This window comes from Phocoena sinus, chromosome 7 (assembly GCF_008692025.1).
Source record: "Phocoena sinus isolate mPhoSin1 chromosome 7, mPhoSin1.pri, whole genome shotgun sequence".
NCBI lineage: Eukaryota > Metazoa > Chordata > Mammalia > Artiodactyla > Phocoenidae > Phocoena > Phocoena sinus.
The window spans coordinates 22,705,617-22,722,122 of NC_045769.1; the positions used below are offsets into that span (position 1 = coordinate 22,705,617).

At 37.2% G+C, this 16,506-nt stretch overlaps 1 protein-coding gene across 2 annotated transcripts in view; it reads left to right on the forward strand.

The window, feature by feature from the left end:
* The window catches only part of BARD1 (BRCA1 associated RING domain 1), an 86,718-nt gene that overhangs the window by 62,948 nt on the left and 7,264 nt on the right, over positions 1-16,506 (forward strand). For both annotated transcript variants that reach the window (XM_032638538.1, XM_032638540.1), the window contains 2 exons: positions 2,482-2,614; positions 3,197-3,289. In XM_032638538.1, coding sequence (XP_032494429.1) covers positions 2,482-2,614; positions 3,197-3,289 — 226 coding nt within the window. The remainder of the gene's footprint in view (positions 1-2,481; positions 2,615-3,196; positions 3,290-16,506) is intronic.

Sequence of the window (16,506 nt, forward strand, 5' to 3'; positions counted from 1 at the left end):
AGACATGTGGCTTTGATAGCTGTTTGCTTTATTATATTCTTTTTTTTTTTTTTATATGCGGTACATGGGCCTCTCACTGTTGTGGCCTCTCCCGCTGTGGAGCACAGGCTCCGGACACGCAGGCTCAGCGGTCATGGCTCACGGGCCCAGCCGCTCCGCGGCATGTGGGATCTTCCCGGACCGGGGCACGAACCCGTGTCCCCTGTATCGGCAGGTGGACTCTCAACCACTGCGTCACCAGGGAAGCCCAATTTTATTCATTTTTTAAAGAGCTTTCCTTAACTATGAAAAATTAGTGCTAGTTTCTCTTTTTTATTCTAATTTAGAAACTGGATAGGAAAATGCTTGACCCACTTTGGTGCTTTCCTGAGGTTGGTGGAAATAGTATCATACGCTATATTTAGAATTGATATCTTTTCATTTGTTATTTCGTGCAGAGAACTACTTTAGCTGAAGTGGAGTTATATAAATTGAAAAGTAATGTGTTCCATTTAGAGCTATTTTATGGCACTTATTTGTATAACTGACAAAAATATTTGAAATGCTGTTTTTTAATATTATCATTGTATAGCAATTGAATGATTGATAAAGTAAACAACTATTTTCATCTTATGGAGTGTTTACAGTGTTTAGGTTAGGCATGGTTACCTCATCTTATAATTTAGTGAATAGGAAAGATAAGTGGACAGAAATGTGATGTCAGTATGTGTGTGGTGTGTGCACAGCATATCCAGGAAAACCTTTGCAACTTGAACCTTAGAGAAGGAAGTAATTCAGTAAGCCGAACTTTTAAGTGTTGAATATTGCCATTAAAAAAACTTTTTATAGAAATCTTTTTTAAAATGTCTTGAATACACACTTAAATACATAGTAGAATCTTACTTAATGTATTTTGAGTGAATGAATTATTGAGATCAATCTGTTTACAGTTGTAGCCAACAGTTTATGTGTAATATTGTACAGCATCAGACTGGATAAATTAAATTATCACTACTCAGATTTGTGAAATGAATATTTAAATATCAGTTTTCTCCAATCTACTTGCTGAACTATACTGGTTGAACTATACTATACTGCTGAACTATACCTGCAGTGTTTCACTCATGTTCTGTGGAACTTTTGAGAGCCCAGATGTCCAGAATACATATACACTCATACATTTAGGAGGACCCTTTGTATGGTGTTTGAAAATTAAAGTATTATGTTTGGCTTTTTATCTTGTAATACAGTAGTGCTGATTTATGTTTTCTTTCTTATCTGCTGGGTCATTGCTTTTCTTTTTTCCGGTAGCTTTTGGCTAACTCTCACTCCAATTTCATTTATTAAATTTCTGTTGGCTGCTATTGAAAACACTGTCCCGTTGCTTCTTTGAATCTTTCATGTCTGATCTTTAACGGTATCCATTGGTGCCTCCTGTTTATTCTTGTCTTTTTTGTCTTCTGTAAGTTCTAAGTCTTTCTATTAAAATGAAAATATTAGTCTTTGTTAGATCACTTCCCTTTTCATAAGCTGCATTGACTTACTCTTACTACTGTTGGTGAACCTGATGTAACTTTGGTATTCCTTTGTCTGTTTTCACTTTCTTGGTTTCGAGAGGTAACTGTTTTAGTGTTAACATTTTGTTTTCTGTCTTTGAGATCAGTGCTGTTCTAGAAGTCTTAGTTTTCTTTAATTTTTTATGTAATCTCGGTTTAAATTAAAAAGACCAAGTTGACTTTAACTCTATTGGAATAAGTTAGTGGGGGGGAGTTAGAGAATTGATCATTTTAAGTGGGTATTTTGGGTTACTTTAAAAAAAGGGGGGAGTGCTTACTGGTGACAGAATGAAGTTGTAAAACCCTAGAGAGACCCAATTTAAGCAAGGAGGGACTTCCTAGTGGCACAGTGGTTAAGAATCCGCCTGCCAGTGCAGAGACACAGGTTCAATCCCTGGTCTGGGAAGATCCCACATGCCGTGCGGAGCAACTGAGCTCGTGCGCCACAGCTACTGAGCCTGAGTTCTAGAGCCCGTGAGCCGCAACTACTGAGCCCGTGCGCCACAACTACTGAAGCCCACGCGCCTAGAGCCCGTGCTCCGCAACAAGACAAGCCACTGCAATGACAAGCATGTGTACTGCAGTAAAGAGTAGCCCCCTGCTCGCTGCAACTAGAGAAAGCCCCCGCGCATCAATGAAGACCCAATGCAACCAAAAACAAATAAATAAAAAATAAAATAAATTTATTAAAAAAAAATAGAATCAAGGAAAGAAGACATCCTGGGTATAGACAGCTAGCCCAAGTAGTGTTTTATTGGGAGAAGGGGGTAAAGAAATAGAAAAACAGTTATTCAAACGCATTGAGCATTAAGGTTCAATGGAAATTTTGGGGAATTACTAGATAAACTAAGGAATGAAATCCAAGCTTGTATCAATTGAAAGTCAGTTTAATTTTTCTCTAATCTTTAAATGTTTTTAACACTGGCCTCTCCTCTTCCACTGATAGGTAAACACTGGTCAGCGCAGGGATGGGCCTCTTGTACTTATAGGCAGTGGACTTTCTTCAGAACAACAGCAAATGCTCAGTGAGCTTGCAGCAATTCTTAAGGCTAAAAAATGTGCTGAGTTTGACAGTACAGGTGAGGATTATTTATTTATTTATTTATTTTTGGTTGAAGAAATTTTTAAATGGGTAATTCCATTGTAGAGCTCCCTTTGATAATTTATATGTTTTAACCATTGGGATCTGACTATATACTTTGAATCTGGTAATAATTCTAAAATGTTTTTACAGTTATAAACTACTTACTTACAAGTCTTAATTTAGTTAGGAAATATAAAGTTTAAAGCTTTGCACCTATTTTAAGACAGAACAATACATCAGAGCAATTTTATGAGTTTGCTAATGACAAATAAATTGTAATGCAGCGTAATGCTTTACTTCCTTAGTTATAATTTGAAATAGAAAAGAAAAATTTGTGTTGGCTACTGTGGCTTTAAGATATATGGTTTATGATCTGGTTTTTCATGTTGGTAGCCAGAATAGAGAATGAAACTAAATAAAAGAAGTCTTATACCTAAGTATAAAAATTGTTGCCTTTCAAGAAAATTCAGGTATAAGTTTATAAAATGTAGACTAACTGGCTATAAAAAGCAGACTGGTTAAAAAAGTATTTCGGTTTACATTTCTGTTTCTCTTATTGCTTTTTTTTGTTTTCCAGTAACTCATGTCATTGTTCCTGGTGATACAGTTCAAAGCACCCTGAAATGTATGCTTGGGATTCTCAGTGGTTGCTGGATCCTAAAATTTGAATGTAAGTATTGGATTTGGGAGAATTACAAAACGAATTAAGTAATGAAATAAAATGAAATTGACTAATTTCATTTTTATAATACACTACTACCAATAATTATTTAAGGACCTTATGCTAATTTTTTTTTACCCCTGGTTAGTCACTGCATTTTGAAAAAGCGTCTCATATTAATGGTATCATTTAGATGTTCTTAGTAAATATCAACAAGTATGTTTCAAAATCTCTTATTCTACAGTACCAACTATTTTAATTAAGAGTAAATGGATTATGTAACAGACCTGTAAGCTTAAACAATCTGTATTACTATTACGTGATATATTTAACTTAATAAATGCATGTTTTAAATATACAACTATGAAATGAAAGTAGTTTGTTGCTTTCCCTTTTTGATTCCTAAAAACTTAACTGTATAACTCTCTTTTGCTCTCTTAGCTAATATGGTATATTTTAGGAAGCTATTTGGCAATTTAGACTGCGCTGTACTACCTCGTTTGGGGCGAATACACTAGGTAGTCTCTAAACCTCTGATGAAAATGTGTCCCCATTACCCCTTTCTAGTTATATAGTCAAACACCACTACCTTTGGAGCTGCCTCTCACCTTCCCAGCTCTCACTTGTTTGTTTTTCTTAACCTTGGATTCACCTAGGACTTAACAAAATAAAAAGAAAGCTCATGCAAGGTTATTTTCTACTCCTCAGTCACTAAAGTATCTACTTGTGATATGATGGCTAATATAGGACACTATGATCTTTTTTGCTAACTAATTGTTTATAAAAGAATAGTGGCTATAAAGGGGGTACACAGGGAATCTTGTTATGATGCAGTTGAGTATCTTGATCCTGGTGGTAGTTATGTTACACAGTCTACACATGTGACTGTCAGATGTACGTGCGCATGTGTGCACACATACACACGAAAGAGAGCATGTATAATTGATGAGATCTGAATAAGTTCTTCGGATTGTATTGGTGTCAAATTCTTGCTTTTGATAATTGTGCTATTGTTGTGTAAGATGTTAACATTGGAGACAGGGTGCATGGAACCTCCCTGTATGTTTCTTTGCAACCACCTGTGAATCTATAATTATTTCAAATTAAAAATTTAAAAAAGAATAGTGAGTATTTTTAATGAACCTTTCCTTTTAAGAAGCAAATGATGGATTAGTTTTGAAAAATCTTTTGTTTTATAGCTTTATGTTTTGAAGGTTTTATGGCAGAGATGCTTGATTTAATCAAAATCTTTATATTATTAATTTAATCTGTTGTTAGGAATTAACTTGGTTTGTAAAAAAGTTTCCTTTTAGCAACTGATATTCACGTCTTTATAAAATACAGCTACCACTTTTCTTGTGATGGTAGTCTCCACTTATTTGGTCTGAGTCGGTTGTGACTAGTAATGCTACTCTATCTGTTCTCGTCAATATCTGTTACTAGACTCTGCCAGTCAACCAGTTAAACAAGTATGATAAACAACTGGACTGACTGGCCATTTACATAGAAAAAAAAGTTTCTCTTTATGTCTCTTATTTTTGAACTCTCATTTCCCTTTCTAATCAAGGGGCAAGTCTTATTGGGCCTCAGTATTTTAAAAAATGACTTAAAATGGATCCATGATTATAGATGTTTTTGTACTGAACTTGTGCCAGAAACCTTGCCTGTGGTTATAGGAAGGAATGGATTTTCATAATAATAAGGTCTCAGTAATAAAGAAGCCATGTGAAATTTTGAATATTAAGACATTTACCACTTACCCAGTAAGTCTAGTTCTTCTGAATTTGCCAAACTTGCATCTATGTATACAGACTACATGATTCATTTCCAAATATCTGCCTTCTTTAAGAAATGGGAGTTTTCTCACTTTAGTGGCTTGGTCATGTCATTTTTATAGAATCACTGATGGACTCAAGCTGACCTAATAGCGTGCTGCTTGGTGATTTTCACAGTAGTGAATAATATACTCTAATATCTATCGTTCTTTCAGGATAAAAGATGGATGGAATCTCTTACTGAAGTTCATATCCCCATATTGTCTAATACAAAGTTCAAATAGGTTTGAGAAATAGGTTTAGAGTTTGAGACAATTACTTTAAATAGCCGCTGGGTTTATAAAAAGAAAGCAAGAACCCTCAAATACTTTCTATCCTAATACATTTTTCTATGGTTTCTGTGTTGTTCTTTCTTTCTTTCTTTCTTTTTTAAACATCTTTATTGGAGTATAATTGCTTTACAATGGTGTGTTAGTTTCTGCTTTACAACAAAATGAATCAGTTATATATATATATATATATACACACACATATGTTCCCATATCTCTTCCCTTTTGCGTCTCCCTCTCTCCCACCCTCCCTATCCCACCCCTCCAGGCGGTCACAAAGCACCGATCTGATCTCCCTGTGCTATGCGGCTGCTTCCCACTAGCTATCTACCTTACGTTTGGTAGTGTATATATATCCATGCCTCTCTTTCGCTTTGTCACAGCTTACCCTTCCCCCTCCCCATATCCTCAAGTCCATTCTCTAGTAGGTCTGTGTCTTTATTCCTGTTTTACCCCTAGGTTCTTCATGACATTTTTTTTCCTTAAATTCCATATATATGTGTTAGCATACGGTATTTGTCTCTCTCTTTCTGACTTACTTCACTCGGTATGACAGACTCTAGGTCTATCCACCTCATTACAAATAGCTCAATTTCGTTTCCTTTTATGGCTGAGTAATATTCCATTGTATATATGTGCCACGTCTTCTTTATCCATTCATCCGATGATGGACACTTGTTTCCATCTCCGGGCTACTGTAAATAGAGCTGCAGCGAACATTTTGGTACATGACTCTTTTTGAATTATGGTTTTCTCAGGGTATATGCCCAGTAGTGGGATTGCTGGGTGATATGGTAGCTCTATTTGTAGTTTTTTAAGGAACCTCCATACTGTTCTCCACAGTGGGTGTATCAATTTACATTCCCACCAACAGTGCAAGAGGGTTCCCTTTTCTCCACACCCTCTCCAGCATTTATTGTTTATAGATTTTTTGTTGATGGCCATTCTGACTGGTGTGAGATGATATCTCATTGTATTTTTGATTTGCATTTCTCTAATGATTAATGAAATTGAGCATTCTTTCATGTGTTTGTTGGCAGTCTGTATATCTTCTTTGGAGAAATGTCTATTTAGGTCTTCTGCCCATTTTTGGATTGGGTTGTTTGTTATTAAGCTGCATGAGCTGCTTATAAATTTTGGAGATTGATCCATTGTCAGTTGCTTCATTTGCAAATATTTTCTCCCATTCTGAAGGTTGTCTTTTGGTCTTGTTTATGGTTTCCTTTGCTGTGCAAAAGCTTTGAAGTTTCATTAGGTCCCATTTGTTTATTTTTGTTTTCATTTCCATTTCTCTAGGAGGTGGATCAAGAGGATCTTGCTGTGATTTATGTCATAGAGTGTCCTGCCTATATATTCCTCTAAGAGTTTTATAGTGTCCGGTCTTATATTTAGGTCTTCAATCCATTTTGAGCTTATTTTTGTGTATGGTGTTAGGGAGTGATCTAATCTCATACTTTTACATGTGCCTGTCCAGTTTTCCCAGCACCACTTATTGAAGAGGCTGTCCTTTCTCCACTGTACATTCCTGCCTCCTTTATCAAAGATAAGGTGACCATATGTGCGTGGGTTTATCTCTGGGCTTTCTAAACTGTTCCATTGATCTATCTTTCTGTTTTTGTGCCAGTACCATACTGTCTTGATTACTGTAGCTTTGTAGTATAGTCTGAAGTCAGGGAGCCTGCTTCCTCCAGCTCCGTTTTTCATTCTCAAGATTGCTTTGGCTATTCAGGTCTTTTGTGTTTCCATACAAATTGTGAAATTTTTTGTTCTACTTCTGTGAAAAATGCCAGTGGTAGTTTGATAGGGATTGCATTGAATCTGTAGATTGCTTTGGGTAGTAGAGTCATTTTCACAATGTTGATTCTTCCAATCCAAGAACATGGTATATCTCTCCATCTATTTGTATCATCTTTAATTTCTTTCATCAGTGTCTTATAATTTTCTGCATACAGGTCTTTTGTCTCCTTAGGTAGGTTTATTCCTAGATATTTTATTCTTTTTGTTGCAGTGGTAAATGGGAGTGTTTTCTGATTTCACTTTCAGATTTTTCATCATTAGTGTATAGGAATGCCAGGGATTTCTGTGCATTAATTTTGTATCCTGCTACTTTACCAAATTTGTTGATTAGCTCTAGTAGTTTTCTGGTAGCATCTTTAGGATTGTCTATGTATAGTATCATGTCATCTGCAAATAGTGACAGCTTTACTTCTTCTTTTCTGATTTGGATTCCTTTTATTTCCTTTTCTTCTCTGATTGCTGTGGCTAAAACTTCCAAAACTATGTTGAATAAGAGTGGTGAGAGTGGGCAACCTTGTTTTGTTCCTGATCTTAGTGGAAATGCTTTCAGTTTTTCACCATTGAGGACGATGTTGGCTGTGGGTTTGTCATATATGGCCTTTATTATTTTGAGGAAAGTTTCCTCTGTGCCTACTTTCTGCAGGGTTTTTATCATAAATGGGTGTGGAATTTTGTCAAAAGTTTTCTCTGCATCTATTGAGATGATCATATGGTTTTTCTCCTTCACTTTGTTAATATGGTGTATCACGTTGATTGATTTTCATATATTGAAGAATCCTTGCATTCCTGGAATAAACCCCACTTGATCATGGTGTATGATCTGTTTAATGTGCTGTTGGATTCTGTTTGCTAGTATTTTGTTGAGGATTTTTGCATCTATGTTCATTAGTGATATTGGCCTGTAGTTTTCTTCCTTTGTGACATCCTTGTCTGGTTTTGGTATCAGGGTGATGGTGGCCTCGTGGAATGAGTTTGGGAGTATTCCTCCCTCTGCTATATTTTGGAAGAGTTTGAGAAGGATAGGTGTTAGCTCTTCTCTAAATGTTTGATAGAATTCGCCTGTGAAGCCATCTGGTACTGGGCTTTTGTTTGTTGGAAGATTTTTAATCACAGTTTCAATTTCAGTGCTTGTGATTGGTCTACTCACATTTTCTATTTCTTCCTGATTCAGTCTTCGCAGGTTGTGCCTTTCTAAGCATTTGTCCATTTCTTCCAGGTTGTCCATTTTATTGGAATAGAGTTGCTTGTAGTAATCGCTCATGATCCTTTGTATTTCTGCAGTGTCAGTTGTTACTTCTTTTTCATTTCTAATTCTATTGATTTGAGTCTTCTCCCTTTTTTTCTTGATGAGTCTGGCTAATGGTTTATCAATTTTGTTTATCTTCTCAAAGAACCAGCTTTTAGTTTTATTGATCTTTGCTATAATTTCCTTCATTTCTTTTTCATTTATTTCTGATCTGATTTTTATGATTTCTTTCCTTCTGCTAACCTTGGGGCTTTTTTGTTCTTCTTTCTCTAATTGCTTTAGTTGCAGGGTTAGGTTGTTTATTCGAGATGTTTCCTGTTTCTTAAGATAGGATTTTATTGCTATAACCTTCCCTCTTAGTACTATTTTTGCTGCATCCCATAGATTTTGGGTCGTCGTGTCTCCATTGTCATTTGTTTCTAGGTATTTTTTTATTTCCTCTTTGATTTCTTCAGTGATCACTTCGTTATTAAGTAGTGTATTGTTTAGCCTCCATGTGTTTGTATTTTTTACATATCTTTTCCTGTAATTGATGTCTCATAGCGTTGTGGTCGGAAAAGATACTTGATACAGTTTCAGTTTTCTGAAATTTACCAAGGCTTGATTTGTGACCCAAGATATGATCTATCCTGGAGAATGTTCCATGAGCAGTAGAGAAAAATGTGTATTCTGTTGTTTTTGGATGGAATGTCCTATAAATATCAATTAAGTCCATCTTGTTTAACATATCATTTAAAGCTTGTGCTTCCTTATTTATTTTCATTTTGGATGATCTGTCCATTGGTGAAAGTGGGGTGTTAAAGTCCCCTACTATGAATGTGTTACTGTCGATTTCCCCTTTTATGGCTGTTAGTTTTTGCCTTATGTATTGAGGTGCTCCTATGTTGGGTGCATAAATATTTACAATTGTTGTATCTTCTTCTTTGATCAATCCCTTGATCATTATGTAGTGTCCTTCTTTGTCTGTTCTAATAGTGTTTATTTTAAAGTCTATTTTGTCTGATATGAGAATTGCTACTCCAGGTTTCTTTTGGTTTCCATTTGCATGAAATATCTTTTTCCATCCCCTTACTTTCAGTCTGTATGTGTCTCTAGGTCTGAAGTGGGTCTCTTGGAGACAGCAAATATATGGGTCTTGTTTTTGTATCCATTCAGCCAATCTGTGTCTTTTGGTGGGAGCATTTAGTCCATTTACATTTAAGGTAATTATCGATATGTATGTTCCTATTCCCATTTTCTTAGTTGTTTTGGGTTCGTTATTGTAGGTCTTTTCCTTCTCTTGTGTTTCTTGCCTAGAGAAGTTCCTTTATCAGTTGTTGTAGAGCTGGTTTGGTGGTGCTGAACTCTCTCAGCTTTTGCTTGTCTGTAAAGGTTTTAATTTCTCCATCAAATGTGAATGAGATCCTTGCTGGGTAGAGTAATCTTGGATGCAGGTTTTTCTCCTTCATCACTTTAAATATGTCCTGCCAGTCCCTTCTGGCTTGCAGAGTTTCTGCTGAAAGATCAGCTGTTAACCTTACAGGGATTCCGCTGTGTGTTATTTGTTGTTTTTCCCTTGCTGCTTTTAATATGTTTTCTTTGTATTTAATTTTTGACAGTTTGGTTAATATGTGTCTTGGCGTATTTCTCCTTGGATTTATCCTGTATGGGACTCTCTGTGCTTCCTGGACTTGATTAAGTATTTCCTCTCCCATATTAGGGAAGTTTTCAACTATAATCTCTTCAAATATTTTCTCAGTCCCTTTCTTTTTCTCTTCTTCTTCTGGAACCCCTATAATTTGAATGTTGGTGTGTTTAATGTTGTCCCAGAGGTCTCTGAGACTGTCCTCAGTTCTTTTCATTGTTTTTTCTTTGTTCTGCCCTGCAGTAGTTCTTTCCAGTATTTTATCTTCCAGGTCACTTATCTGTTCTTCTGCCTCAGTTATTCTGCTAGAGTATTTTTGATTTCTTTTATTGTGTTGTTCATCATTGTTTATCTTTAGTTCTTCTAGGTCCTTGTTAAATGTTTCTTGCATTTTGTCTATTCTATTTCCAAGATTTTGGATCATCTTTACTGTCATTATTCTGAATTCTTTTTCAGGTAGACTGCCTGTTTCTTCTTCATTTGTTAGGTCTGGTGGGTTTTTATCTTGCTCCTTCATCTGCTGTGTGTTTTTCTGTCTTCTCATTTTGCTTATCTTACTGTGTTTGGGGTCTCCTTTTTTCAGGCTGCAGGTTCGTAGTTCCCGTTGTTTTTGGTGTCTGTCCCCAGTGGCTAAGGTTGGTTCAGTGGGTTGTGTAGGTTTCCTGGTGGAGGGGACTAGTGCCTGTGTTCTGGTGGATGAGGCTGGGTCTTGTCTTTCTGGTGGGCAGGTCCACGTCTGGTGGTGTGTTTTGGGGTGTCTGTGGACTTATTACGATTTGGGGCAGCCTCTCTGCTAATGGGTGGGGTTGTGTTCCTGTCCTGCTAGTTTTTTGGCATAGGGTGTCCAGCACTGTAGCTTGGTGGTCGTTGAGTGAAGCTGAGTGCTGGTGTTCAGATGGAAATCTCTGGGAGATTTTCGCTGTTTGATATTATGTGGAGCTGGGAGGTCTCTTGTGGACCAGTGTCCTGAAGTTGGCTCTCCCACCTCAGAGGCAAAGCACTGACTCCTGGCTGCAGCACCAAGAAAGAGCCTTTCATCCACATGGCTGAGAAGAAAAATTAGAAAGTATTAGTAGAAGTAGAAAGGAAGGAAGGAAGGAAGCAAGAAAGAAAAAGGAGGGAGGGAGGGAAGGAAGGAGGGAAAGGAGGGAAGGAAGGAAAAAAGAAGAAAAGATAAAGTAAAATAAAATAAAATATAATAAAGTTATTAAAATAAAAAATAATTATTAAGAGAAAAAACAAACAAAAACGGACGGATAGAATCCTGGGACAAATGGTGGAAGCAAAGCTATGCAGACAAAATCTCACACAGAAGCATACACATACACAGTCACAAAAAGAGGAAAAGGGGAAAAAAATCATGAATCTTGCTCTCAAAGTCCACCTCCTCAATTTGGGATGATTCATTATCTAAAGGAGGGAAGGAAGGAAAGAAAGAACAAAGATAAAGTAAAATAAAACAAAGTTACTAAAAAGTAATTATTAAGAAAAAAAATTATTAAAAAAACAACAGACTGATAGAACCCTCGGACAAATGGTGGAAGCAAAGCTATACAGACAAAATCTCACAGAGAAGCATACACTTACACCCTCACAAAAAGAGGAAAATGGGAAAAAACCATAAATCTTGCTCTCAAAGTCCACCTCCTTAATTTGGGATGATTCATTGTCTATTCAGGTATTCCACAGATGCAGGGTACATCAAGTTGATTGTGGAGCTTTAATCCGCTGCTTCTGAGGCTGCTGGGAGAGACTTCCCTTTCTCTTCTTTGTTCTTACAGCTCCCAGGGGCTCAGCTTTGGATTTGGCCCCGCCTCTGCATGTAGTTCGCTGGAGGGCGTTTGTTCTTTGCTCAGACAGGACGGGGTTAAAGGTGCTGCTGCTTCGGGGACTCTGGCTCACTCAGGCGGGGGGTGGGGGGGCACGGAGTGCAGGGCGAGCCTGCGGCGGCAGAGGCCAGCATAACATTGCACCAGCCTGAGGCCCGCCGTGCGTTCTCTCAGGGAAGTTGTCCCTGGATCCCGGGACCCTGGCAGTGGCGGGCTGCACAGGCTCCCCGGAAGAGGGGTGTGGAGAGTGACCTGTGCTCGCACACAGGCTTCTTGGTGGCGGCAGCAGCAGCCTTACCGTCTCATGCCTGTCTCTGGGGTCTGCGCTTTTAGCTGCGGCTCGCGCCCGTCTCTGGAGCTCTTTGAAGCAGCGCTCTGAATCCCCTCTCCTCGCGCACCAGGAAACAGAGGGAAGAAAAAGTCTCTTGCCTCTTTGGCAGGTCCAGACTTTTCCCCGGACTCCCTCCCGGCCAGCCGTGGCGCAGTAACCCCCTGCAGGCTGTTTTCATGCCGCCCACCCCAGTCCTCTCCCTGCGCTCCGACTGGAGCCCGAGCCTCAGCTCCCAGGCCCGCCCGGCCCGGCGGGTGAGCAGACAAGCCTCTCGGGCTGGTGAGTGCCGGTCGGCCCTGATCCTCTGTGCGGGAATCTGTCTGCTTTGCCCCCTGCACCCCTGTGGCTGCGCTCTCACCCACGGTCCCGAAGCTCCCCCCTCCGCCACCCGCAGTCTCCGCCCACGAAGGGGCTTCCTAGTGTGTGGAAACATTTCCTCCTTCACGGCTCCGTCCCACTGGTGCAGGTCCCATCCCTATTCTTTTGTCTCTGTTTTTTCTTTTTTCTTTTGCCCTACCCAGGTACGTGGGGGGTTTCTTGCCTTTTGGGAGGCCTGAGGTCTTCTGCCAGCGTTCAGTAGGTGTTCTGTAGGAGTTGTTCCACGTGTAGATGTATTTCTGGTGATCTCCGTATCTTTCTTTTCCGCCATCTTCCCGGAAGTCTCTGTGTTGTTCTTAATGTCAGGCAACTTAGTGTGATTTTTAAAAAAATGTTCACAGCTATTCAAAACTAGTTGAAAACCATCTATATTAAGGAAAGATGTGGTGGACCAAAGCTTTCAAAATTAATCATAAAGATTTATGACTTATTAAAAGTAGATCTTGTGTTTGAGGTTATCTACCAGCTTGCCTGGTAGACAGAAGCTTTACTGGCTGAACTATATAGAAAGTTTAGTATCAACGTTTTATGGCATTTTCCACAAACCAAGTAGATTAAAGAGGAAATTTCATCTAAACTTTCTCTGCAGAGAACTGTCTTATTTAAAAACTTAAGCAAATTTAAACAAATTAACAAAGAGAATTATACAAAACAGTCTGGATCCATTGGATCCAAATTTAACTATTGGAAGGCTTCTGTTGAAACTTATTTTGTCTTAATTGGTCCATATCTTTTACTTCTTTATATTATATATATAGAGAGAGCATCTTACAGTGTCATAGTTAATGAACTTTGAATGAACATTCTAAGAATAAGGCATAATTATACTATTGTAGTAGCCATTCTGTCTCATCATATTTATTTTACAGATATTTTATCAAATGGTATTTATCTTTATTTTACAGAAACGGGAGATACAGCTAGGGAAGTTCCTTCTTCAAGATTAAATTTGTGCCTGAGATTCTGCTTTAGTCCTAGTTTTGGTGCTAATTCCTCACAGGCAACTAATACCCATCCCCGTACAGGGTGAATTTTGGTAATGAAAGAGGTGACTAGAATGAAGATTAGAAGATATATAAATATGCCATTTTATTCATCTCTTAGAGAATGAAAAAATTGGAATTGCATCCTAAGGATGTAAACTAGCCTTCAGAAAGTGAAAATGTGTTTTACTGACCTGTTCTTTCAGTACACTGCTTTCAAAATCTCATCTAGCTTAACCTTTTTTTAAAAAAAATTTAATTCTGCCTCTTCATTTCTCATCTCATTGTGATGGGGAGAGCAAATGGTTGTCCTCTTTTCTTTCATAATCTCTTCCTCTTCCCCACTCTCATCTAAGTTTAAATAAAATTGCTGCTATAGAAGTTCTGAAAGGCCTTAGCACCTAAGGGAATTGCTGTGGGAATGTGCCAGACATTTTGCACTGGACTTGTGTCTGTGAAGAGAGGAATGGCCAGATACGGTGTTTCTTTGTTTTTGTTTTAGATGAGGAAGATTGATCCTAAGAGGCAATCATTATATCATCATTTTGTAAATAGCTTCATAATCAGATTAATAAACATACTTTTCTATTAAAATTTATTTCTTCGAATGGATGTTGAGTGAGCTGTGGAATTTTAAAAATACAGGTAGTTTTTACTCGTCACATTTTGCTAATTATCAAAAAATAAATGTACCAAAGCATTTCTGTCAGCTAAGATTGATTAGGCAACTTCATGCTTAGAGAAATATTTTACAGAGATTGTCTAAGAATAAAAAAAAATTAACATCTGTTGATATAATAGTCCTACTTCTGAGAATATACTCCAAGCAAGTAATACAGAAGAAAGAAAAAAAACTATTTGCATTGTTATTTCTTATAACAAGAAGTAGGGGGGAATAACCGGCATGTGAGAAAATTGAGAACATTCTGGGATGCTTAAAGGTGTTTTATGAAAAAAATTTTATTTTTATATGATAATTAGTAGGACTGAATATGAAAAAACAAATTTGTTTAAATTTTTTAAAGAGCATAAAACAATTATATCTTCACTGTCAATACATAAATGTGTGAATATGTACAGGGAAAGAAACAATCAAAACAGTTGTAGATTGGTAGGTAGAGGTCTGTTAGTTTATAACAGTTTCAAAATCAATGTATGTCTCTTAAATTCAAGTTTTTTATGAAGAAGTTCAAATTCTCAAGTTCTAATAACAATTAGATCTTCTTTTTGATCTTTTCTAAAAATTAATTGGGTAGGTGAGGGTTTCATTCTTTTTTTTTTGTGGTACGCGGGCCTCTCACTGTTGTGGCCTCTCCCGTTGTGGCCTCTCCCGTTGTGGAGCACAGGCTCCGGACGCGCAAGCTCAGCGGCCATGGCTCACGGGCCCAGCCGCTCCGCGGCATGTGGGATCTTCCGGCACTGGGGCACGAACCCGCGTCCCCTCCATCGGCAGGCGGACTCTCAACCACCGCGCCACCAGAGGGTTTCATTCTTAATCAGGGACATTAGAACCTGTGTATGTATATTGCTCCAATCTGGTACACCAGATTGTTGATGCCTGTTGTGCAGACCTAGCAGATAAATGTTAATATGGTTATTGTCCAATAAAAATGGAAGTCTTACATAAATATTTCAGTTTTAAATATATGACTAACAAAGAACACCAAGTATGAGTTTTTAAATTATTGAGGATTGTTTTGATATTATTATTCATAATACAAAGTTTTAGAATTGATACCCAGATTTTGCCCAAGCAAATTTTATGATACAGTAATATATTTTTGTGATAGAATTTGACCTGCTTCTCAATATGCATTAAGTAAAAAAAATAAATTTAGCAAACTATCCTATGGGGAAATGTATTTTTATGTATAAATATGCTTATAATTAGAATATTGGCTTAAAAAGTAGCCAAAAATAAAGTTTTTCAATGGTATTTATATGAAAACACAAAATCTAATGATCTGTGACAGTTGATTTCCTAAATCTAAATGTTTATGATGGCACAAAAGGAGCATTTACCTTTTATTTTACATTTTCAGCCTTCATTTTATTGTCCTTCCACTCTTCACTGTGGAATTTCATAGTATTGGGCTTAGCTCTTCTTTTACTTGCCATCCTATTTTTTAAAAATTTCAGTGAGAGTGAAAGTTGTTTTTCCATTTTTGTCATTGTTGTAAAAAGTTTCCTCTTAAAAACCATTTCCTTTTGTCTGAAGTTTAGTGATATCATAGCCTATTTGACTAAAAAGCCTACTAGAAAAGCATCTAAAAATAATTTTTTGTTGTTTTTACAACTTGGGTGTTCATTTTCAATACAATCAGAAAGGAAATTCTTCAGTGTTTATTTTACTAATAATGCAGTTTTCTTGAGTTACATAAGTGCCCAGTTTGGATCTAATGACATATTTATTAGGATTTTTGATTTTGACATGAAATATTTGATTCTGTATCTTCTTTTTTTTTTTAGGATAACATTTAGTGTTGGCTAAGAGTAATTTTTAATTCTGATTTTCAGTGCTATTTCAGCCAGTGGCTTCAGAAGAATAACAGTTCTTTAAATTAGGAATTTATTTATTGCTCTAGCTTTTGAAGAGAGTAAGCACATTCTGTGGTCTTCATGGAGGGATACTTTCCTCTTTGGACATTTAACAGATCTCCATTTGAACGCTTCATTCTGTCTTCGTTGTATTCTATAATCATTTGTATGTAGCTGTAGATTCAGAAACCCTTTTTTCTACTCCCTCCCACTTGTGCAATCCTTTTTTTTCTTTCTAAAACTAGGAAAAGTGACTAAACTTAATATAGATTAATGAACATCATAAGTGGTTCATGCAGCTGAAATGAAAATATACATCCATGGATATATGTGCTTTTATGAGGTAGGAGGCAAGAGTGGCTCCTAGAGATTCAGAATAAAGGAATACATTTCTGG